At 44.8% G+C, this 26,057-nt stretch overlaps 1 protein-coding gene across 1 annotated transcript; it reads right to left on the bottom strand.

Moving 5' to 3' along the window:
• Positions 1-1,871: 1,871 nt before the first annotated feature.
• On the bottom strand, positions 1,872-25,729 carry LOC120914278 (T-cell surface glycoprotein CD1c2-like). The gene is made up of 6 exons (XM_040324902.1): positions 25,533-25,729; positions 19,890-20,147; positions 13,716-13,991; positions 7,356-7,628; positions 5,498-5,600; positions 1,872-2,347 (listed from the first exon to the last, which is right to left on the bottom strand). The coding sequence occupies exons 1-6, from the start codon at positions 25,657-25,659 to the stop codon at positions 2,299-2,301; spliced, it is 1,086 nt and encodes a 361-aa protein (XP_040180836.1). The 5' UTR covers positions 25,660-25,729; the 3' UTR covers positions 1,872-2,298.
• Between the last annotated feature and the right edge of the window lie 328 nt (positions 25,730-26,057).

Genomic DNA, 26,057 nt, shown 5'->3' on the forward strand with positions numbered 1-26,057 from the left:
TTTAGGCCCCTTTCACACGGTCGGACCGTTCAGGTACGCCTGTCAGTTTTGTCGGCGGACCTGAACGGCCGCTCCATGCAATCCTATGGAGCGTCGTTTGTCAGTGGAGACATGTCCGCTGACGTCCGACCCGATCTGCCAAAATCAGGCGTATGGCGATACGTCCCCATCTGTTCATGGCGGATCGGTTTGGGTGAGATCTGAAGAAAACGGACATCCGTTTTTATCAGATCTCTCCATAGGAGACAGCGGCGCTGAACAAGCCCCTCCCCGCTTAGTGAGCAGAGAGGGACTTGTCAATCGCCAGCTCAGCGGAGATCAGCGGAGAGATCTCCCGCTGAGCCGGCGGGAGCTGGTGGACTCTGCCTAGTGTGAAAGAAGCCTAATGCCGCGTACACACCATCACTTTATGTGATGAAAAAAAATGACGTTTTTAAAAACGTCACTTTAATTGACTGTGTGTGGGGGAAAACGTCGTTTTATGTCTTGTAAAAAACGACCAAAAAAAATTGAAGCATGCTTCAATTTTATGTGTCGTTTTTCAAAAGTGCACTTTTTACTTCACAGAAATTGACCGTGTGTAGCAAAAAACGTCGTTTTCTAAGACGTTTTTTCATCCACACATGCCCAGAAGCAAGCTTCAATGGTAAAACGTGGTGGAACGTAACCTCACTTTGCAAGAACATTGTGAGAAAAACGATGGTGTGTAGGCAACTTCGTCTTTGAAAATTTAAGTTTCAAAAACGTCATTTTTTACTTCACAGAAAGTGTCGTTTTTTTTCATCACATAAAGTGATGGTGTGTATGCGGCATTACTCTAACAGCCTGTAAAGAAATGTGATCAGGACACCTTTCAATTTGTTATGTATTCCAATATGTTTATTTTTTTTTATATTAACAATACAATCCTAATTTATGTTTTACCCAAAGTCTGTCTGCTGCATGCTTGACTGACAGCAAAACCGAAACAGTAGATACAAAAGCAAAAAGGGAAATCATAGATTCTACTATTAGGCCCCGCTGGGGGTCAGAACACGGCAAAATAAGACAAGCTTGTGGAGTTCTTGGCCCGGATTCAGATAGATTTGTCTATCTATCTGCGAGCGTAACGTATCTCAGATACGTTACGCCGCCGTAACTTTGGGCGCGCGTTCCGTATGCAGAAAGAACTTGCGCCCTTAGTTATGGCGGCGTAACGTATGTGTGGCGGCGTAAGCCCCTCCTAATTCAAATGGGGATGTTGTGGGCGTGTTATTTAAATTTCATTTGACCCCGCGTATTTTAAGTTTTTTGTGAACGGCGCATGCACCGTTCGTGAAAGAATCCCAGTGCGCATGCTCGAAATTACGCCGCAAAGCCTCATTGGTTTCGACGTGAACGTAACTTACGCAAAGCCCTATTCGCGAACGACTTACGCAAACAACATACATTTTAAAAACTCGGCACGGGAACGACGTCAATACTTAACATTAGCTACGCCTCATATAGCAGGGGTAACTTTACGCCGGAAAAAGCCTAACGTAAACGACGTAAAAAAATGCACCGGCAGGACGTACGTTTCTGAATCGGCGTAAATACCTCATTAGCATATTAATCGCGTAACTATACGGAAGCGCCACCTAGCGGCCAGCGTAAATATGCAGCCTAAGATACGGCGGTGTAAGACACTTACGCCAGTCGGATCTTAGGGAAATCTATGCGTAACTGATTCTCTGAATCAGGTGCATAGATACGACGGCCCTCACTCAGAGATACGACGGCGTATCTGGAGATACACCGTCGTATCTTGTATTTGAATCCGGCCCCTTCTGTTTACACGGTTTCAATAAAATTAATACATTGACAATTGATGGAGGGCAGCTTGGTTTTCCTTTTTTTTTTTTTTGGCCTATGATGGGAACCAATGGGGCCTGGAACGAGCATCGTACCCTTGAGAGGCTGTAGGATGGTAGATTTGTTTAAGGGGATTTCTGCATTGCTCAAGCACCACAGCAGTGCTAGGCAAGGAAGACAGTAAATGGGAAGAGAACTACATGTAATTGATTTGACGTTAATTCCTTAAATTTCAGGTGGCCAGCAATGGTGGAGCCCAGAAGCTACAAGACCATAGATGTGGCCCATTTTCCCAGCAGGTCTGGTAGGAGAGGGGGAAGACAGATGGAATCAAAGGTATGTTGTAGCATAAATACGGATAAAAGTCTATTAGCTTTCAGATTGATTCTGCAAGAAAGCACAATCTTGACATAAGATCCATTTAGAAAATTTCCATTACGACAGTTCTCCAGACAGCACTTTCTTTCACAGGTTGTTCCTGTCTACAGTTGACCCAGCGATGGATGTGTACATCCTAAGAAAGGAAAATTAGATTTAGCAGCCTTTATAGTAGCTGTCATTGTATATATAGTCTTGTACCTGGCAGGAGATCTGTGGAGAGCTGTCAGTGCTCAAGACCAGAAGTATAGATTGTGGGCTGGATTCAGATAGAATGGTCTATTTATCTAGAATGCGCCCTAAGTTATGGCGGCGTAACGTATGTGGGCCGGCGTAAGCCCGCCTAATTCAAATGAGGGTGTTGTGGGCGTGTTTTATTTAAATTTCACTTGACCCCGCGTATTTTACGTTTTTTGTGAACGGCGCATGCGCCGTTTTTGAAAGAATCCCAGTGCGCATGCTCGAAATTACGCCGCAAAGCCTCATTGGTTTCGACGTGAACGTAACTTACGCAAAGCCCTATTCGCGAACGACTTACGCAAACGACGTAAAATTTTCAAAACTCGGCGCGAGAACGACGTCCATACTTAACATTAGCTACGCCCCATATAGCAGGGGTAACTTTACGCCGGAAAAAGCCTAACGTAAACAACGTAAAAAAATTCGCCGGCGGGACGTACGTTTCTGAATCGGCGTAAATACCTAATTAGCATATTCCTCGCGTAACTATACGGAAGCGCCACCTAGCGGCCAGCGTAAATATGCAGCCTAAGATACGACGGTGTAAGACACTTACGCCGGTCGGATCTTAGGGAAATCTATGCGTAACTGATTCTCTGAATCAGGCGCATAGATACGACGGCCCGCACTCAGAGATACGACGGCGTATCTGGAGATACGCCGTCGTATCTGGTATCTGAATCCGGCCCTATATATTGTGGGCTTCATCACAAACCATGAACAAGGTCCGCACAACTTCTCAGTATTATCAATCACCAGCCCCACAAATATTACTCCAACTGCCATGGGCCAATTGAAGGCTGTTGGTTCTATTGCTCTAAAATATGTAACCTCAATAAATACTTTATATAAAATCAGTATATGCAACTGTCAAACTTTCTTAAAGCAAAACTGTACTTTGTCCAAGCATAGTTTCCAACTTTTCCACTATTTGTCGCAGTTTCCATAACCCCCCACACCAGCCCATCCAGATCAAGCCCACTTTCAGGGTGCTTCTACTCAGATCATGCCCACTTTCTAGGTGATTTCACCCATAATTATGCAGAAACCACTTACTTACAGCTAAAAACCCCCCATTAATACCATTTTTTTATTTACTGTGCATGCTAAGTAACTCGAATAAGGAAGATGTTGTGATTTTGGGATGAAGCCAAGGACACAGCATCATCAGGAAAGAACATTCACGTGTGGTGGGACTGTCCTTAAACATAAAGGACAGAAGGCATCTACAGTATGTGTCTGCACTAAAAAAGTGGTTATGTTTTAACCACTTCAGCCCTGGAAGATTTTCCCCCTTAATGACGAGACCATTTTTTTGCGATACAACACTGCATCGTTTTAACTGACGATTGCGCGGACGTGCAACATTATGCACAAATTCAATTTGTGTCTTTTTTTTCCCTACAAATAGAGCTTTCCTTTGGTGGTATTTGATCACCTCTGTGGTTTTTATACTTTGGGCTATAAACAAAAAAATTGCGACAATTTAAAAAAATATATATATATATTTTACTTTCTGCTATAATAAATTAAAACAAACAAGTTTCTTCATAATTTTAGGCAAATATGTACTCTTCTACATATTTTTTGTAAAATAAATTGCAATAAGCGTATATTGATTGGTTTGCTCAAAAGTAATAGTGTCTAGCGGCGATCTGTGATTTTTTATTAGCGGGATTGCGGCGATCACATCAGACACTTTTTGGGACTATGGCCCCGTACACACGATAGAATCCATCCGCAGATAAATCCCAGCAAATGGGTTTCTGCGGATAGATCCTATGGTGTGTACACGCCAGCGGATCTTTTTCCGCGGATAAATCTCCCCTGGAATGGATTCCAGCAGATCGGATATTTGCTGACATGCACAACAAATCCATCTGCTGGAATCCATTCCAACGGATGGATCCGCTCGTCTGTACAGACTCACCGGATCCATCCGTCCAAAGGGATTCCCCGCACGCGTCGTAATGATTTGACGCATGCGTGGAATTCCTTATATGACAGCGTCGCGCCGTCACCGCGTCATAATCGCGGCGACGGCGCGACACGTCATCGCCAGAGGATTTCCGCGCGGATTTCAATGCGATGGTGTGTACACTCCATCGCATAGAAATCTGCGGAAATCTTTGAGAGGATTTATCCGTGGAAACGGTCCGCTGGACCGTATCCGCGGATAAATTCTCTCGTGTGTATGGGGCCTATAAAATGCACTGATTACTGTGAAAATGTCCTTAGCAAAGAAGGGGGTTAACACTAGGGGGCGATCAAGAGAATTAAATGTGTCCCCTCATGTGTTTTTTAACTTTGGGGGGATGGGACTGGAGGAGGAGACAGATTGCTGTTCCTAATTACTAGATAAAGACGATCGGTCTCTCCTGTCAGAACAGGGATTTATGTGTTTCTGCTCTCGGGCCCAACGTAAATCACGGCCGCCGGCCATGCGCATTGGGTCCCCCGCTGTGCTGCGGGTCCCCCATCGTGCCGCGAGAGCGCGCGTGCCTGCTATGGCTCTTAAAAGGAGCCGATGTATAGGTACTGCAATTCGCTGGAATGAGTCGGCAAGTGGATAAAGAATAACTTCACTTCCATGAAAAATTATAGCAAATAGAAAAATAATAATATAGCATAAAAAATTGCTAGACAAACCATATTGTAGTTTAATATGATTAAAAATTACCTTTCTTTTTTAATCTGCACCTGCTGTAATATTCTGTAAAATTCAATACAATATAGCAACCTGGAAACAGTCTGTACACCAGTGGTATACAGAGCACCCCCAGAAATGTCATTTCCTGCTTGTGTGATTGGTTCACTGAGAAAGGTATAAAAAGGTTTGCTAAAATCCTTGAAATCACCATAGAACACCCAGAGGGGATTGTTTTTTTATTTTTAATTTAATAAATTATTTATTTATTTTATTAAAAATGTATTTTTATTATTTTTTAGCAAGTTCCACTTTTAATAAAACCATGTGTAGAAATAAATCCCACAACCTGACCTGAAAACCTGCACTTGTGTTTCTTGTTTTGTTCTGTGATCTTACCTGTGACGCTTACATCGGACCACCAACCAAGACAAGCAAGCAGTGAAGAGAATGAACCCAATTAGGATACCTATAATCATGCCTACTGGAGGTTTAGTATTTTCTGTACGCAAGAAACAAATGAATAGGATCAGTAACTGGATTTATTCAGCAGGAAAAATACACAATAAACAAAACAAAACAAAAAAAAATTGAAAAATATTTCTACATTCCTATACCAGGGCCTAGAATATGTGTGATTAGGTCCCACAGCCAATTCATTAGACCCCGTTCAAATTGACGGTGGCTTTGAAATCGTGCGACTATACCTGAAACCGCACAATATCAAAGCCGCATATCAGTGCAACTTTAGGTGCGACTTTGAAGACATCTGTGCAGCTTCAACCTCTTTAAGCAGTCTTCAGCAGATTGTTCTAGAAGGCATTCAGGGGGATTTACTAAAACTGGTACACGCAGAATCTGGTGCAGCGGTGCATGGTAGCCAATCAGCTTTTAACGTTAGCTTGTTCAATTAAGCTTTGGCAATAAAACCTGGAAGCTGATTGATTTCTATGCAGAGTTGCACCAGATTTTTCACTCTCTGGATTTTTTTTTTTTTAACAGGGATCACTCTCTGGATTTAGTAAATGACTGTGATTTGTCTTTGCCTATATGTTCAATGGCAAACTGGTCTAGCCTCAATGTTCTTTTTGGTCAGTAGAAGCTTGTTCTCAATGCATCTCACAAGCAGACTGATGTGGTGCAATCTCTTTCTGATTGTAGATGCATGCACTTTGACCCTAACTATTGCATAATGTTCCCTGAACACCATGATAAAATGTTGGGGTTCCTGGGAAATTAATTTAGCCTCAAACGTTTAGCTCTTGGGCTGAATTTGCAGGGCCTGCCAGTCCTGGACAGAAAGATTTATTATAAGAGTTTGCACTTACAAAAACATCCGGTCAATCCCCAGAAGACGTCCACTTGTGAAAAAACACGTAGGGTAGGGCCAATAACGGTGACGTCATCACGCTATTCTTCGAGACAGTGGTGGGACGAGATATACAGGAAGTAGGGAGAAGCAACAGAGACGTCGCGGCTCTTATGAAACAACCGCTGATTTTACACCATGTTCTTGTAAGTGCAAACTCTTTCTATAATAAATATTTTTGGAATTGATATACTGCACAATGGGAGCCCTTGTTTTTTTATCTTTTATTGGGGAGACCGTCCTTTCCCTGTGCTGTGTGAGACTGTTATCAGCAGTCATGGCTTTCCGGTAAGCAGATTACCTTACACTAATGCCTTGTACACACGATCGGAATTTCCGATGGAAAAAGTCCAATTGTTGATTTCTTTTTTACTTCACAAATTTTTTTCTTTCATATTTTCTTTTCTTTCTTCCGATTTAATTTTTAATGTTAGTATCAGTGTATTAATATATATTTATATGGTTTTTCAATACATTTAGTGCTGCACTCACTTTGTAATTTATCTTGTTTAGGTTTTTTTTTTTTTAACAGAATCTTGTTTAGGTTTAGTATTGAACTTATAAGTGCTGGCTGCTCTTTTTCTATTTTTGATTTAATCTATATTTATTATCATAATTTAGCGCAGCGTTAGCCCTCAGGCTTCCTTTTTTATACAAAGGTACACATTCACTGTGATAAAATCAAATTATTGACTCATCTGAGCAAAGTAAGAGGCCAGCATAGGATTCAGCCTCATGGTGTACACTCAAAATGTTTCCATTAATTAAAAAAAAAATATTAACCCATTTAGTAAATCAACCAAATATATATATATTTTTTTCACAATGCTGGAAAAGTAGAATGCAACAAACTGACATAAAAATAATATTATATAGAGAGATGCTCACCTAATTGAATCATCAGAGGTTCTGTGAGGCTGTCATGTTCCACTCTACAATATAGATCTGGCCCTTCTTCCTCATCTAAAACCACCAGTGTCACTATTTGGTAAGTACCATCTCCATTGGGAAGGGTTCCTGTAGTTATGGTGCCATCCATTGTGTGCTTTCTGTTTCTCCACAAGCTCACATTGATGGATTCTGGGTAGAAACCAGTTACCATACATACCAGTTCATCCACAGAGTCTCTATGATGGCGGGAAAAGGAGACTTCAGGCTGGACTGAGAAAGAGTAATGAATAGAATAAAGCTAAAGTTGGTCCAAAACTTGTATTTTTATCTTAATTTATATTTTTACAGCAGGACATAGATAAGATGAAAGTATGCATATTTATAGTACATCAACATATCAAAACGTACTGTACATGTTAAAGAGGCTTATCAAGAAATATGACATCTAGAGACAATGTAGCGTTTCTCCTGAGCACATTAGTAGTAGATTGTCAATACCATTTGCATACCTTTCTGAGTCAAATAATTGAACAGAAAACCATTTGATTTTCCAGTCCCTCATATAAACTAGAGGTCAAGGATAAAGTGAGGACTACCAACCAACCCAACCAGGTTGCCAGAAGACAAAAAGATGAAAACAGAAGAGGAACTTGAAACGGGGGAGGATGAGGCAAGGGGCGGGAGTGGAGAGAAAAAAAAGTGGACGGATTGGAATAACTGAGATTAGGCAACATGAGGGATGTGTTTATGTCAGAGTGTTGAAGGGCCCAAAACTATTTTGGATAGAGTCCTGAAGGGTTAAATCTTCTGCCAAGTTTTCTTCTGCCAAGTGTTTAAACATAACGTAAAGCCTATAGAAATGTGAATGACAAAAACATTTGTTTCATTCTGTTTAGATTAGTTAATCTAGTTATTTAGTTTAGTTACATTTGGTTGATTTGTTCATTTTCGAATTCGGAATTCGGAATCACAATTCGTTTTGTCTTTTTCAGATTTTCTTCGAATGTACCGATCTTTTTTCAGTTCGAAATGTTCAAATCAATACATTTCAAATTGGTCCAAATGAAAAATGTAATATTTTTTGGAGATTCGGCAAAGTAAACAAACTAAAGAACATTTTTATCAAATGATTACAAAGACTCTTTAAATCACCTTTGGCTTAACCTTTCAGATTTTTGGTACTGAAAGCGGTACCATTATTTTGCATGGAAATTTGTCGTTTTATATTGTAGGCCTGTAATTCCTAGGAAAGGGGCCCCTTTCACACTGGGGCGGGAGGCGCAGTGGCGGTATAGCGCCGCTAAAAATAGCAGCGCTATACCATCGGATTTGCCGCGGGATTCGGCCGCTAGCGGTGCAGTATTAACCCCCGCTAGCGGCTGATAAAGGGTTAATACCGCCCGCAATGCGCCTCTGCAGAGGCGCATTGTGGGCGGTATTACCGCGGTTTCCCATTGTTTTAAATGGGAAGGAGCGGTAGACATACCGCTCTTCTCACCGCTCCAAAGATGCTGCTGACAGGAGATTTTTTTCTCTCCTGCCAGCGCATCGCCTCAGTGTGAAAGCCCTCCGGATTTCACATTGAGGTTGCTGGGCAGGAGTTTTTCAAGCGGTATAGCAGCGCTATTTTTAGCGCTGTACCGTCTGAAAAACTCCTCAGTGTGAAAGGGGTCTAACTCACTTAAAACTGTCCCAACAAGAGTCTAGTAGACATCCCGGGTATGATAAAGTTTGAAACACAAAATCATAAATTGTAATATAATAAATAACTACAAATAATTAGAACAAATAATGTAATTATAATAAAAATGTAATCAAATCAAAAACACCGAAATTTGCTCAGTTGCAGAATTGTCGCTGTCATTACTTTCAGTGTTTGATGACGAATTTCCCCACAAATCGCTATCGCTCAATTCTGCAAGTGATTCTAATTTACTATCGTTGTTTTCTAGCTGCTCTAAAATCACATTTGACGTAAACAGACACTTTTTGGTTGCTATAGAGTCTATATTATAGTATAGACAATCTACAGTTTTCAGGCAGAAAGAACAGTTTTTATAATATAAAAGTGCATGCAGGACACTGGACAGACCACTAGGGACAAGGGGGGTGTGTAATTATTTGATACAGTACTGTAATCTGTAAGATTACAGTATACTGTATCTGTACTGTGTTTTTTACTTTTTTAATTTGGCGCCAAATTCTGCCCCCCCTGGCGTCGCAACACTCGGGAACGGAGCTCGGCACTCGACAGTGTGAATTGAGCGAGATCACAGCTCGGACACACACAGCGGGGTGACATCGCAGGATCCAGGGACAAGGTAAGTAACTTTCCCTGTATCCTGCAATGCGATCCCAAGTCTGGCTCGGGGTTTCCGCTTTTGGTATGAAAAATTCTCCCCGAGCCAGACTCGGGAATACCGCCAGGGAGGTTAACAAAAACAGCATTATTTCGAAATGGTACTTTAACCCTTTAATGCCGAGTGTACGCATATATGCGTCCTCAGCTTTCGGGGGTTATACCGGGATGATGCCTGCAGCTGCAGGCATCATCCCGGTATCGTTGCTTAGAACGGGCGATTGGCTATCCAGACATAACAACCGATGCGGCTAAAAGCTGCTCAGGTGTTATGCCGGAGGAGCGGGAGGGGACATCCCCCCCTCCCGCCGCCTCTCGCCACTCTGACCGGGCCTCCCGTCCCACCGGGAGACCCCATCCTCCATCCGGCGCCTTCTGTGTCCAGGCGGAGACTGAAATTAAGCCGTAAACGGCTTTGATTCAGTCTCCGCAATAGAAACACAGAAGCGACGTCATGACGTCACTTCTGGGTTTCTTGGCTGCCAATGGCGCCGGATTTAAAAAAGTACACAGTATTCAGTGTGACCCCCGATCCCTCCATAAAGATTACCTGTCACCACCTATTACTGTCATAAGGGATGTTTACATTCCTTGTGACAGCAATAAAAGTGATCAAAATGTAAAAAAAAAAAAAAAAAAAAAACTATTTAATATTATAAAAAATAAATAAATAATTTAAAGCACCCCCCTCCCCGCGAGCTTGCACAACAAAGAAAATGCATACGGAAGTCGCGCCCACATATGAAAACGGTGTTCAAATCCCACATGTGAGGTATTGCCGCGATCGTCAGAGCGAGAGCAATAATTCTAGCACTAGACCTCCTCTGTAACCTGGTAACAGTAAAAAAAGTTTAAAGTGTCACCTATGGAGATTTCTAGTTACCGTAGTTTGTCGCCATTCCACGAGTGCGTGCAATTATAAAGCGTGACATGCTTGGTATCTATTTACTCGGCGTAACATCATCTTTCACATAATGCAAAAAAATTGGGCTAACTTTACTTTTTCATTTTTTTTAAATTCATGAAAGTTAATTTTTCCCAAAAAGTTGCGTTTGAAACACTGCCGCACAAATATATATATATATATAATGTTTGTGGGTTCTAAGTAATTTTCTAGCAAAAAATATGGATTTTAACTTGTAAACACCAAGGGCCAGATTCACAAACAATTACGGCGGCGTAACGTATCCCCTTTACGTTACTCCGCCGCAAGTTTTCATCGCAAGTGCTTGATTCACAAAGCACTTGCGTGTAAACTTGCGGCGGCGTAGCGTAAAGCCGTCCGGCACAAGCCTGCCTAATTCAAATGGGGCGTGTACCATTTAAATTAGGCGCGTTCCCGCGCCGAACATTTGCGCATGCTCCGTTAGGAAATTTCCCGCCGTGCTTTGCGCGAAATTACGGCGCCCCGACGTGTTTTTTGAAGGGCGACGTGCGTTACGTCCTTTCGTATTCCTGGACGTCTTACGCAAAAAAAAAAAAAATTGAAATTCGACGCGGGAACGACGGCCATACTTTAACATGGCTGGTCTAAATCTAAGCCATGAAATAGCAGGCTTAAGTTTGCGACGGGAAAAACCGACTAGCGACGACGTAAGAGAATGCGACGAACGCGCGTACCTTTGTGGATCGCCGTAAACAGCTAATTTGCATACCCGACGCGGAAAACGACGTGAACTCCACCCAGCGGTCGCCGAAGTATTGCATCTTAAGATCCGAAGGCGTACGAAGCCAAAAGCCGTCGTATCTTTGTTTGTGAATTACAAATAAAGATACGACGCGGCAAATTTGAAAGTACGCCGGAGTATCAGCAGATACTCCGGCGTACTTTTTCTGTGAATCTGGCCCCAAATGTCATAAATAGGCTTAGGCGTTAACACACAGTTTGATTTCAGAAATATGTTTACAATTCGAATGGAATTCGATGTAAAATTTGATTGGAATTTCAATAAAAAGCCTATTTTCCATTAAAAGACCTGAAACAAAGATTGATTATTGGCCTACCCCCTCCTGGCAGTAAAAAACATTTGCATCTGCCGAGGGCACGTATTGCTCCTGTAAGCCAATCAATTAAATGAACTAGTTAGGTTTGCCCTTGCACCACATGTTTCCTGGTAAATCTAAAAGGGATTCTAATGCAGGGGGAAAGACTTAAAACCCAACTCTGGGCTCAGCCCCCCAATACCCTCCCCTTCATCTTAGGCCTCCTCAGTGTATGTTTTGCCTTTTTTAATACAGTCACTTTTAATCCAAGTTTTTCAGGCCAAGCACATGATGCGCTGGGTCTTTTTCCTATTTGCCTTCTCTCAGGACCTGGGCAGTTCTATGCTGATGCAGACAGTGGCACTGACATTATGATTACATCAACACTGCTCTCTGCTTCAATGCACTTTGGATGAAGGGGGTTTTGGTTATGCACCCGTATGGTGGGGTCATGTCATTCAGGTTGGAAGACTGTAGGCATCTGGAGGGGGAATAGAGGTACTTGCGTGCAGCTTTCTATTAGGGTGAATACTGCATCCTGAGCTGCCGTTTATATTTATTTTATCCTGCCCAGAGGTCCATGGCTTTCTATGGGCCACTGTGCTCTCTTCTTCTTTTAGCATGCTCTCTATAAACACATGAGCATACAGCAGAGCCTTATAAGTGACTCTCCTAGTCTTAAAGTGGTTGCAAACCCTTTACAACCACTTTTGCCTAAATGTAAGCCTAGATTAAGGCTTACCTGTAGGTGCTTGAAATATCTCCCAGACCTGCACGGTCTAGGAGATATTTGCAAATTGCAGTACGGCGATTTCTCCTGTGCATGCGCGGGAGTTAGAAAGAACATGCTGTGCCGTTTATATCTCGGGTCATGCCGTAAAAGGCGGCTCCCGTGTGCATGCGCGGGAGTGACGTCACGCGACTCCGGCCAGTTACAGTGCCGGAGTTTGTGGCCCCGGAAGAAGAAGGGTGAAGAATCGCCGATCGCTACTCGCGAGGAAGACGGGGACATTGCAGGCTTCTCCTGCAGGTAAGTGTCACATAATGGGCTACTATGCTATGCATAGTAGTCCATTATGCTTCACCTTTACAGGAAAACAAAGAGGAAGTAACACCCATCAGGGTTTACTTCCTCTTTAAAGGCCAGAAGCTGACACATGCTAGAGTCTGGTATTTATGATAACTGCATGTAAATAATAATTATAATAATAATAAACAATATTAGGTAGATTCAGAAAGAGTTAGGCCGGCTTATCTACAGATAAGCCGACCTAACTCTGAATCTAAGCCGGCCTATGTTTAAGTGTATTCTCAAACAGAGATACACTTAAACATACCTAAGATAGGCTGGCTTGCGCCATTCTATCTTAGGCTGGAATGTTTATTTTGCCCGCTAGATGGCGCTGCCATTGCGGCCAGCCTAGATTATGTAAATGAGGGGCTACGCCGATTCCCAACGATTTACGAGCGTACGCCGGGCCTACACTGTCGAGTTACGTCGTTTCCGTACGCGATAGGCCGCCTAAAGTTATTCCACCTATGAGGTGGAATAACAATGTTAAGTATGGCCGCCGTTCCCGCCGAGAGGTTCGAATTTTTTACGTCGTTTGCGCAAGTCGTCCGCGAATCGGGATTTACGTAGTTTACGTACGCGTCAAAATCAATAGGCCCGTACGGCCTACTTAGTCGCAATGCGCACTGGGAAATGTAGTCGCCCGGCGCATGCGCAGTGTAAAAAACGTGAGGTCAAGCCTCATTTCAATAATACACGCCCCCCTCCCAGTCATTTGAATTAGGCGCGCTTACGCCCGCTCGTTTTAGGCTACGCCGCCTAAAATTTGAAGGTAAGTGGTTTGAGAATCACTTTTAACCTAAATAATTTAAGGCGGTGTAGCCTAAAAATAGTAGGCTAGGCCGTCCTAATTTTAGGCCAATCTCTCTGAATCTACCTATATATATGTATATATAATCCACACATGCTATAATCTATTCAGAATTGTATTCTTATCACTTACGTTTCCTCTTCAGAATTGCTTTTCCTGACCACAGAAGAGAGCTGGCCAGGGGTTTGCACACAACATTTAGGAAAAATTGGATGCTCTTGGTGGAATCGTGATCTTCATTTAGGGAATACTCTAACTGGGTGGCATTAGGATTTTCAGCCACCCAAATACCCAGATTGACATCTAGATACACCATATTATAGCCATTAAAAGCCAGCTTGTAAAACATGTCCGGTGACTCTCCAGAGTTTGCAGGACATCCAGTGAGACATTGCACTATGAACGGACCTGAGAAGAAAGGCTGTCATTAATGGATGCTAAAAACACACAACAATGCCATACATTTCTACTTTATATAGCAAACATTTTTAGACCGATATGGTCTCTAGTGGGAATTGAACATATAAACCCCAACACAGCAATCTCATAGTGCTAAGCCCTTAAAACAAATTTCTGGCCAGGGATCCACCCCAATAACTTTACCCCTTTTAGCTAATTCCCCAAGAGATAAAAAAAACTCTAAACATAGTTACATAGTTAGTCAGGTTGAAAAAAGACACAAGTCCATCCAGTTCAACCACAAAAAATAAAAAAAACAAAATAAAAAACACAGTACAATCCCATACACCCAACTCCATACCCACAGTTGATCCAGAGGAAGGCAAAAAACCCCAGCAGAGCATGATCCAATTTGCTACAGCAGGGGAAAAAATTCCTTCCTGATCCCCCGAGAGGCAATCGGATTTACCCTGGATCAACTTTACCTACAAATCTTAGTACTCAGTTATATTCTGTACATTTAGGAAAGAATCCAGGCCTTTCTTAAAGCAATCTACTGAGCTGGCCAGAACCACCTCTGGAGGGAGTCTGTTCCACATTTTCACAGCTCTTACTGTGAACATCTTAAATACTTACCTAAATCCATGGTCATGTAATGTGTTGGATCTCAAGCCTTCTCTTTTCTGAACTGCAGAGGATCTTCCTTTGGGTACCCATGTCGCTGTCTAGTGACATGGACAATTGCAATTGGCTATCAATGAGTGAGACCCCCACACAGGTCCTATAGACCTCAGTGGTGATGTAATGATGTCTCGATGAAATGCAGCAACAAAACAGTTTGGCTTAAAGCGGTGGTTCCCCCTTAAAAACAACTTTTTTTTATTCCACTGCCCCCCCACATTACAATCGAATGAAGGCTCTTATTATTTTTTTGCTGCTGTACATACCTTGATACAGCATATTCACCCGTGCATCCGGGTTGCGAGTCCCGCGGGAGTGGGCGTTCCTCACATGCTGTTGATTGACGTTTTGCCCAAAAACGAGCTCTCCCCCCGTCGCGTAAGCCACGTCACGATTGGCGAAAGGAGCCGAACGGCGATGCGCATGCGCAGTATAGCGCCGACTCGCCGTTCGGCTCCTTTCGCCAACCGTGACGCGGCTTACGCGACACGGGAGAGCTAGTTTTTGGGCGAAACGTCAATCAACAGCATGTGAGGAACGCCCACTCCCGCAGGACTCGCAACCCGGATGCACGGGTGAATATGCTGTATCAAGGTAAGTACAGCAGCAAAAAAATAATAAGAGCCTTAATTCGATTGTAATGTGGGGGGGCAGGGGAATAAAAAAAAGTTGTTTTTAAGGGGGAACCACCGCTTTAAGGCCTGAACTGCAGCAGTGTATCACCAGGCTTTACTGTCCAAATGAGGCACTGAATCAAAAAACAGCAGCTGTAAAAACATCCAGTGCGCATGAGGCCTAAGGGTCACATAACAGATTAGGTTAAGTAAAACAGGGATTTACAAGTGTTTTTTGGGTGGGTGGGAGTGGGTTGGAGATAACAATTGCCTAGAGATAGTTTTTAGCTAAGCTATCTTTGCAAGGTGAAATTAATTGGGGAATAAGAAAGTAAATTTAGCGTGCTATCTAAAAAAAAGTGTGCAAAATGTTTGTGCGCTGCCTCTTAACAAAATTATCTATCTGTTGACTGCTGCTATCACAATATGTGTTCCCACATACAATAAAGAATACCAATATACATAGACGTGATTGTGCTGCCCAAATGATGTGATGTGACAATTAAGAATTCAGTCAATGTAATACAAATACCATCTATCATGCCAAATAAGTGTAGCACTGCCCCCGAAGGAGCTGCTGGTTTATTTTGGGTGGCATGTTACCTCATGGCTCCTCCGCCGTCTAGGGGTGTATGGTGAAAGTAGAAGTAACAGAATGTCCACAACAGGTGTCTTTTTCTGTGCTCTTTATTACCCAGCCGGGTAAAAACAATAAAACTTGTGGTGAAAGGTAGAGATTCGGTAGAAGGAGAAACAGCAGATTCAGGCGTAGCAATAGGGAAACAATCCTGCTCCCACGTGTAACACTTCTTTCGCCACTCCTGCCTGAGTGGGTATAGTGTACCTGGACAGGCCTCTCTCACTGACCTGGCAGTCAGAGTAGCACTCGGAACTTAAGAGAAAAGTCTCTGCCACAGACCCTCCTTAGGATTAAATTAGCGGAGATAATCCTCCTGGATAGACTTTGCGCCTGGATCTCCTTCAGGTAGTTTGCAGTTAGGTTACCGACTGACAGGTGACCAACATCCAGCCTCTCAGTTCCCGGTTACCTTGATCCCCGGTGGAATGTCAAGACCCTATTGGATCGCCAGCCTCTCTTGGCTCTCCTCAGGTGGACTCCCCACTGAACAGCTTCCTCTCAAAGGAACAGCGCTTGGGATCTTCTCAAGATTAGGGACCCAGTTGATCACTGGGGCCCAGCCACGGCTCAAATGCTCCGGACCAACGTGGTCCCGGAACCAGGAACACCGCGTGGCACGCGCCCCCCGGCCGGAAGGCCATTTTGCCGGGGGGCCCCGATGTGGCCACCCGAAAGGTGGGTGCCACACTGGAAAAAGACCCAGACCAATGGCAACTGTCTCATAAATACCCTCCCCCCAGCATGCACAGCGAGGAAAAACCCTTCCTGATAGGCTGCTGGGGAAAAGCACCCAAACCTCAACTCCACTGCTGCCACCTGTCGTCCTGGGGTGGAATCAGCATCCTAGAAGCGACAGAATTAGCCCACAGCACAGCCAAGGTGAGACAGAGACCCAATTTTAAACAGAGCTACTTAACTCTCTGACCCCCTCTAAATTTAAACTAGCACCGGTTCTTAGAAGTAACCAGGCGCTACATAAGTAAGTATTAGTGCTAGACCTTTCCAAAATTCAAAAAGAAAACAGAAAAACTAAAAACTAAAAAAGTAAAAATCCCAAAAGTCCAGATACAACAGTCCTGTATAATTTTCTTTGCAGAACAGCAATAATAATAAGAAAATCCTAGATCCCCTTTGTGCTCCAACAAGGCATGCAGTGGTGTTCCGCCACCAGGTGAAATGGACGCTCGCCTTATTACAAGACCCATAAGTGGGCCAACACACCTTTTTAGAGGATAATGTTTCCCCCCCCCCCCTGAATGTGGATCTTCCGCTTCCTCCTTAATTAGCATACCAGCTCCAATAAGGATAACTCTGAAAAGTGCTCAAAGGAATGATAGGGGGGAGAGAACTCCAATAGTGTAGTATTCCATTAATAACACGGATTACACTAGCCCAAACTTAGGAATAAAACTAAAATGTTATTGATTAAAAACAAGCATATCTGTAAAGTGCATTACAGCAATATCTCACTTGCTTCAGTGGTAATCACACGCTGCCTGGCTCTGCCTCCACGCATATCGCCACCCTCCCACGTGGCTTCGTCAGGAGAAAGAAAGCCGAGCAGCTGTGGCTGCTGTGATTTATAGTCTATGGTGGTTAGCACCATAATCTCCGGTTCAGTCTACGCCTGCGCGATAATGCACAAACTGTCAAAAATGCCCGCACATGCGCACTAGAGACATTTACCTCTTGCCACCATCCGAGAAAGATTCAGTGGGGAGTAGAATGGCTGGTACTCTTACATGCAGTACCAGTGGGGAAGCTAGACATTATTTCACCTGGGGGAAGGAATCAGTTTGGTGCCCCCCCTTATGGGACAAGATTAGGCAGAAGTGAGAAACTCCCAGGCCATAGCTGTTGAGTCTGCTGTCTGTCCCCTCCCCCATGCTCCTCTGTTGTCCCCCCTGCTCCTCTGTTCCCCCCAGATGAGCGCTGCAGGGAGGGAGAGACAGAGGAGCGGAGGGGGGCATCGGTCCGCTGTCACTGAAGTCACTAGAGGGATAACCAGCAGGAGGAAGGAGGTCCTGATTCCTCCATATAGATCTTTAGTTCTCACTATAGGGATCACCAGCAGGAGGAAGGAGCTCATACTCACTGATCACCGGCTGGGTGCAGAGATCCGCTCTCCTCTCCTCACTGATAACTTCCGTGTGAGGAGAGGAGAGCCGATCGCCTAACCGTCTCTCTATTTACATCACATGACGGCTGTGATTGGACACAGTCATCATGTGATCAGGAGGGCCAATCACAGAGCCCCCCTGCCGATCAGAGATGCGCTGTGTCCGGGTGACAAGAGCGCATCGGGATCGCGCCGCTGCACAGGCACGCGTGCGATCCCCCTCCTTCTGAGGGACATTCCTGAACGTTCATTTGGAAGAATGAAGCGGCCACCCGGCCGTATATGTGCAGGTGGGAGGTGATTAAGTATGTATAGCCTTGAGGAAAGAAGGAAAAGGGGGACACAATTGAAACCTATAAATATTAAAGCGGAAGTAAACCCTGATGGGGTTTACCTCCTCTATCTTTCCCTGCAAAGGTAAAGCATAATGGGCTACTATGCATCGCATAGTAGCCCATTATGTGACACTTACCTGCAGTAGAAGCCCGTGATGTAACCGTCTTCCACTCTGGCAGCGAGCATACATCTTCACCCCTATTCTTTCGGCCCTCCCCGGGGGTGCGGAAGACGCTTTTCACTGCATGACCCCGGCTTGAAACGGCACAACGTGCCTTTTCAAGACGGCGCATGCACCGTTGAAGTCGTCGCTCTGGGAAATTGCAAATATCTCCGAGATCGTGTAGGTCTCAGAGATATTGCAAGCACCGACAGGTAAGCCTTAATCTAGGCTTACCTGTAGGTGTAACTTGTCCCAGAGGGTTTACAACCACTTTAAGGGTGTGAATAAGGTTCATGAGGGCGGTATTTTCAAAATGCAGTTCTGATCAAAGAACACAGGGACCTAGCAGGGGGGCAGTAAACAATTAGCTTAAAAATTTCCAAAAACAGTAGTTTGAAACAAACTTCCAACAGAGCTAATGTGTCAATCAACAGTTATTGTAAAATGCTTAGAACAAAGTTCAATACATTGAGAGTAGGGTTGTCCCGATACCGATACTAGTATCGGTATCGGGACCGATACCGAGTATTTGCGCTAGTACTTGTACTCGCGCAAATACTCCCGATGCCTGGAAGAATACTTTTTTTTTTTTCTCTTTTTTTCTGCGGGTGGAGAGGGGGTGGAGAGGGGGCGGAGAGCGGAGCAGAGCAGTCCTCGTATGGGGGAGAGGAGAGCTGCTGCCGCTGCCGCCTTAGACAAAGCCAAGTCAATCCCCCCCCCTCCCCCCGCCGCTGCCGACATGGCTGAATTAAGGGACATGGCTGAATTAAGGGACATGGCTGAATTTAGGGACATGGCTGAATTAAGGGACATGGCTGAATTTAGGGACATGGCTGAATTTAGGGACATGGCTGAATTTAGGGACATGGCTGAATTAAGGGACATGGCTGAATTTAGGGACATGGCTGAATTTAGGGACATGGCTGAATTAAGGGACATGGCTGAATTTAGGGACATGGCTGAATTAAGGGACATGGCTGAATTTAGGGACATGGCTGAATTAAGGGACATGGCTGAATTTAGGGACAAGGCTGCATTTGGGGACACAAGGCTGCATTTGGGGACACATGGCTGCATTTTAAAAAAAGTATCGGTATCGGCGAGTACATGAAAAAAAGTATCAGTACTTGTACTCGGTCCTAAAAAAGTGGTATCGGGACAACCCTAATTGAGAGTAAAAAATAAATAAAAAACAGAAAAAAAAGAAAAATGGGCAGACTAGATGAGATATGTTGTCTTTTTTGCCATGACTCGGGTTCTTTGTTAAATGAAGCCCAACAATCTGCATTGAAAGAAAAGATGGGTTGACAGAACTGGTGGGGAAGGTTTCATTGGATCTTGTAGTGAGATTTACCTTTCATTCCAGCAGTTTGTGCCTTCGCTATGATGTGTTTTTTGAAGTAATCAAAATAGTTGGTCAGACGCATCTGGAAGATGCCCCACTCAAACTCTGACAGGTTTCCTTTAGACCAGCTCTGGGTGAAGGTTATCTCTTTGGAGTTATTGCGGAAAGCATGGGTTATAATGCCACCAATCTGTCCGGTGCCCCAGGGGTATATGGTCATGTTCTCTGTAACTTCTGTTGTCTGGGTGAATGTGAGCTCAAAGCACCCTACACAAAAGAATAAAATGCGCCATTAAAGAAAGGTATATTCTGCACAAGATGATAGGTGGAGGATCTTGTATATGTCTATAACACAACCATAAAGATTATAAAGTAAACTAAGGTGATATCTATACAGGGCCAGATTCACGTAGCTGCATGCCTAGTTACGGCGGCGCAGCGTATTCTATTTACGCTACGCCGACGCAACTTACAGGAGCAAGTGCAGTATTAACAAAGCACTTGCTCCGTATGTTGCGGCGGCGTAGCGTAAATGGAGCCGGCGTAACTCAAATGTGGAGGGGGGGCATGTTTTATGTAAATATATGATGACCTGACGTGATTGACGTTTTGTACGGACGGCGCATGCGTGTACATATCCCAGTGTGCATTGCTACCAAGTACGGCGCAACGACGTATTGGTTTCGACGTGAACTTAAATTACGTCCAGCCCTATTCGTGAACGACTTATGCAAACAACGTAAAAAAATTCAAATTTCGAAGCGGGAACGACGTCCATACTTAACATTGGCTGCGCCTCCTAATAGCAGGAGCAACGTTACGACGAAAACGACTTACGCAAACGATGTAAAAAACGAACGCCGGGCGCACGTACGTTTGTGAATCGCGTATCTAGGTAATTTGCATACTCTCCGCCGAAAACGACGGGAGCGCCACCTAGCAGCCAGCGTGAGAATGCACCCTAAAATACGATGGCGTAATAGAATTACGCCAGTCAGATCTTAGGCTAATGTCGGCGTATCTAGCTTTTTGAATACAGAAAGTAGATACGCCGGCGCAGATTTGAATTTACGCGGCGTATCTATGGATACGCCGGCGTAAATTCTCTCTGAATCCGGCCCACAGTTGACAACTCGATAAAAAAATAAAAAAATCTATATAATCGTTAATCTACCAGTGGCGGCCGGTGCTGTATATTTTGGGAGGGGGGCAAACAAGACATTCCGCCGTGATGCCATCCCCCCAGGTCGGTCGGCCCAGCACTTACACCGCTACCCCCACCCACACGGTCGGTCGGCCCCACACAGCTTCGGCTCCATTCTGCGTTTCCTCTGCATCTCAGGCTTTATGGCGGCTTTCAGTCTCCTTTTCTTGGCGCAATTGTCAGTTACAGTAATGCAAAAACCTTCTGGTTGAAGAGAATATATTCCCTGTGGTCACATGATCAAGCAACCCTGTATTCAGCATTTAGCGTTCAACAATGGCTGAGAATTCCGGGAGCCATGACATCACCCATAGGCTCCCATGGCCCAGCTGTTGTTGGCCCTCCCACCTCTCCCCTGCAGCAGCGACTCGCTGACACAGGGGAGCCGGAGCTTTAGGATCAAGTGACCAAACTGCACCAGATTAAAAATAGGTAAGTACACAGGGCCAGATTCACAGAAGAGATACGACGGCGTATCTCCTGATACGCCGTCGTATCTCTGTGATCCGCCCGTCCTAACTATGCGGCTGATTCATAGAATCAGTTACGCATAGATAGCCCTAAGATCCGACAGGTGTAATTGACTTACACCGTCGGATCTTAGGATGCAATTCTAGGCCGGTCGCTAGGTGGCGATTCCATTGCGGTCGGCGTAGAATATGCAAATGACTAGTTACGGTGATCCACGAGGATCCGCGCGTTCATCGCAATCTCGTACGTCGTCGCTAGTCGGTTTTTCCCATCGCAAAGTTACACCTGCTTTAACATGGCTTATCTTTAGAACAGCCATGTTAAAGTATGGCCGTCGTTCCCGCGTCGAATTTCAAATTATTATTTTTTTGCGTAAGACGTCCGGGAATACGAAACGCCGTAACGCACGTCGCAGTTCAAAAAACCGTTGGGGCGCCGTAATTTCGCACAAAGCACGTCGGGAAATTTTAACACGGAGCATGCGCAGAACGTTCGGCGCGGGAACGCGCCTAATTTAAATGGTGCCTGCCCCATTTGAATTAAGCGGGCTTGCGCCGAGCGGATTTACGTTACACCGCCGCAAGTTTACAGGTAAGAGCTTTGTGAATCAGGCACTTAAGCTGTAAACCTGCAGCGGTGTAAAGTAAAATCAGATACGTTACGCCGCGGGGGAGCAACGTAAATGTACCTGAATCCGGCCCACAGTTTTTTTTTTGTACAGGTTAGACAGAATAGGAAGAAGGAGGAAACATTTTTACGAATAGTTATAGTCAGTCTTTTCTTGCTTTTAGATCTTTTAATTTATTTGTGAAGATAAAACAATAATCTTGCACATTTTCCAGGGCAATCCGCCCCTTCTTCAGGGATCATAAAAAGCGCACTAAGACCGCGTACACACGATCGGTTAAACCGATGAGACCGGTCTGATGAACCATTTTCATCGGTCCAAACCGATCGTGTGTAGGCGCCATCGGTTATTTATCCATAGGTTAAAAAAAGCCAACTTGTTTTAAATTTAACCGATGGATTCCTAACCAATAGAAAAAAAATGATCGTTAGTAGGCACAACCATTGGTTAAAAATCCACGCATTCTCAGAATCAAGTCGACGCATGCTTGGAAGCATTGAACTTCATTTTTTTTAACACGTCGTTGTGTTTTACGTCACCGCGTTCTGACACGATTTTTTAACCGATGGTGTGTAGGCACGACTGACCATCAGTCAGCTTCATTGGTTAACCGATGAAAACGGTCCATCAGACTGTTTTCATAGAATGGACCGATCGTGGGGAGCTGCGGTGGCTCAACGCGATTGGCACTGTGCTGACAAGCCATTCACCTCTGCAGCTAGGGGTTCGGATCCTGGTCTCAGCTACATGTGAATTGAGTTTGGTGGTCTCAGCCCGGCTCCCGGTGGGTGTGCTATGCGAGGTAAGCCTGCGCTTAGTACGCCCACCCCCCTCCCACAAAAACCACCACACTTACACGCACTCGAAATTGGGTTAACATGCACGCACTTTGACCACGCGGTCTCTAAAAAGAGAGGCGAAGGACTAACGGGGCTGGTTGAGCGGGCTAGATCCTCACTCCCTTATAGGGAGTCCCTCTGCCCCGTTGGGCTTCAAAGCGGAGCAGGTAGGGCGGGCTGTGTGGAAGGACCCCCTCACACACCCGCCATTGCCACCCGGGGCATGGAGAAAGGTGGCAGATTGCCTCTGGGGGAGGCCTTCCTACTCCCAACTCCTGCAGTCCGGCTCCTCTCTCGAGTACACGCACAAAATACACTTAAAAAAAAAAAGAAGAAAAAAAAAAAAAGGATGGACCGATCGTGTGTACGCACCCTTAGAATGTTTAACATAAGGCCCCTTTCACACTGGGGCGGGAGGTGCGCTGACGGTATAGCGGTCGCTGCAGAGGTGCATTGCCGGCAGCATTACCAAGGTTTCCCATTGCTTTCAATGGGAAGGAACAGTGGAGGAGCGGTTCCCCACGCCAAAGATGCTACTAGCAGGACTTTTGGAGCGGTCCTGCTAGCGCACCGCTCCAGTGTGAAAGCCCGAGGGTTTCACACTGAGACTGCAGGGCAGGAGTTTTTCAAGCGGTATTTAGACGCTATTTTTAGCGCTAAAACACCTGAAAAAATCCTGTGAAAGGGGTCTAATTAACACTGACTGTACTGTGTTGACCAAACTCATTATCAGTTGTAAACTAGAGGTGCACACTGTCTGTCCTAACAAAGAGTTAGGACTCTCAAGGCTTGGGTGGTACATTGTATGTTATTGCATTTAATAAAAAAAACTGTCCCTGAGGCCTCGTACACACGGCCGAGGAACTCGACGTGCCAAACACATCGAGTTCCTCGGCCAGTTCAGCCCTGAAGCCGCCGAGGAGCTCGGCGGGCCGAGAGCTCCCATAGAACAACGAGGAAATAGAGAACATGTTCTCTATTTCCTCGCCGAGCTCCTCGTCGGCTTCCTCGGCGAAATTGTACACACGGCCGGGTTTCTCGGCAGAATTCAGCCAGAAACTCGGTCGGAAGCTGAATTCTGCCGAGGAAACTGGTCGTGTGTACGGGGCCTTAGTCTGTCCACATATAGGGTTGCCACCTGTTCGGGATTCACCCGGACAGTTCGGGTTTGGAATCATGCATCCGGGTTTCAGACTATCTGAGACCCGGACACATTATTCAGACCAGACTAAGTCTTCCACCTTCTCTCTCTCCTGTCTCTGAGTATGCTAAGGTAAATCAAGGTTCTCAGAGCACTCATTACATCCTCGCCTCGCCGTACACCAGAGCATCGCTTATGTTAGAGTCCCCAGAGTTCTCCCTTACATCAGAGTCTGCAAAGTCTCTCCTTACAGTAAAAGGGAACTCTGCGGATTAGGAAGTAAAATGGGAACTCTGTGGACTCTGATGTAAAGAGGGAACTCTGTGGATTCTGATGTAAAGGGGGAATTCTGTGGACTCTGATGTAAAGGGGGAACTCTGTGGACTTTGATGTAAAGGGGGAACTCTGTGGACTTTGATGTAAAGGGGGAACTCTGTGGACTCTGATCTTAAGGGGGAACTCTGTGGACTCTGATCTTAAGGGGGAACTCTGTGGACTCTGATCTGAAGGGGGAACTCTGTGGACTCTGATCTAAAGGGGAACTCTGTGGACTTTGATGTAAAGGGGGAACTCTGTGGACTCTGATCTAAAGGGGGGACTCTGTGGACCCTGGTGTAAAGGGGAAACTCTGTGGACTCTGGTCTAAAGGGGGGACTGTGTGGACTCTGGTCTAAAGGGGGAACTCTGATCTAAAGGGGAGACTCTGTGGACTCTGATCTAAAGGGGGGACTCTGATCTAAAGGGGGGACTCTGTGGACTCTGAACTAAAGGGGGAACTTTGTGGACTCTGAACTAAAGGGGGAACTTTGTGGACTCTGGTCTAAAGGGGGGACTCTTGTGATTAACTTCATATGATTAGAAATGTTATTTAATAGCAACATCTATGCATACTATGAAAAAAATTGCTGTGTGACGCTGAAGTGTTCGGGTTTGACTGGAAGAAAAGGTGGCAACCCTATCCCCATATTGCACATTACAAGCTATTTAAACCAGTAAGCAGTGCTTACCTGGCACTGCTGAAATCTTTACATTCTTAGGAGGTTATTTACTAAAGGCAAATCCACTTTGCCCTACAAGTGCAAACTACAAGTGTAAAGTGCATTTGAAATTGCACCGAAAGTGCACTTGGAAGTGCAGTCGCTGTAGATCCGAAGGGGACATGCAAGGAAAATAAAAAACAGCATTTTAGCTTGCACATGATTGGATAATAAAATCAGCAGAATTTTCCCTTATTGCAGAGCTACCTCTCAGATTTACAGCGACTGCAAGGGCTCTTTCGGTGCAATTTCAAGTGCACTTTACACTTGTAGTTTGCACTTGTAGTGCAAAGTGGATTTGCCTTTCATAAATAGCCCCCTTGGTGTCTTACCTGCGACTGTGACACAACTCAGCAGAAGACAGAGAAGATAACCTGGCATGATGATGGTGATGTATCTCATATAGTAAAGGATCCTGATGTCGGGGGTGCAGACTATACAGTACGCCAGCCTATACATGTGACTGCCTCACTTCCCTGAAATGCTGCATATAGAAACCATTGTCTCATCCATTGTGTACTTTGAGGTGTGTTCCACTTCAACTTTTACCCAATGACACGCAATTTGCTCCAGTCTCGATCAAGCTCATAAACTGATGTATAGGCTTACTCTGATAGGAACCCTGAGGTAGATTCAGGAAGCAATTACGCCTGCGTATCCATAGATACGCAGCGTAATTGCTAAGTAGCGCCGGCGTATCAACTTTCTGTATTCAGAAAGCTCGACACGCCGACTGTAGCCTAAGATACCACTGGCATAAGGCTCTTATGCCGTCGTATCTAAGGCTGCATTCTGACGCTGGCCGCTAGGTGGCGTTCCCGTAGTTGTCAGCGTAGAGTATGCAAATTGCATACTCA

Source organism: Rana temporaria, chromosome 9 (assembly GCF_905171775.1).
Source record: "Rana temporaria chromosome 9, aRanTem1.1, whole genome shotgun sequence".
Classification (NCBI taxonomy): domain Eukaryota; kingdom Metazoa; phylum Chordata; class Amphibia; order Anura; family Ranidae; genus Rana; species Rana temporaria.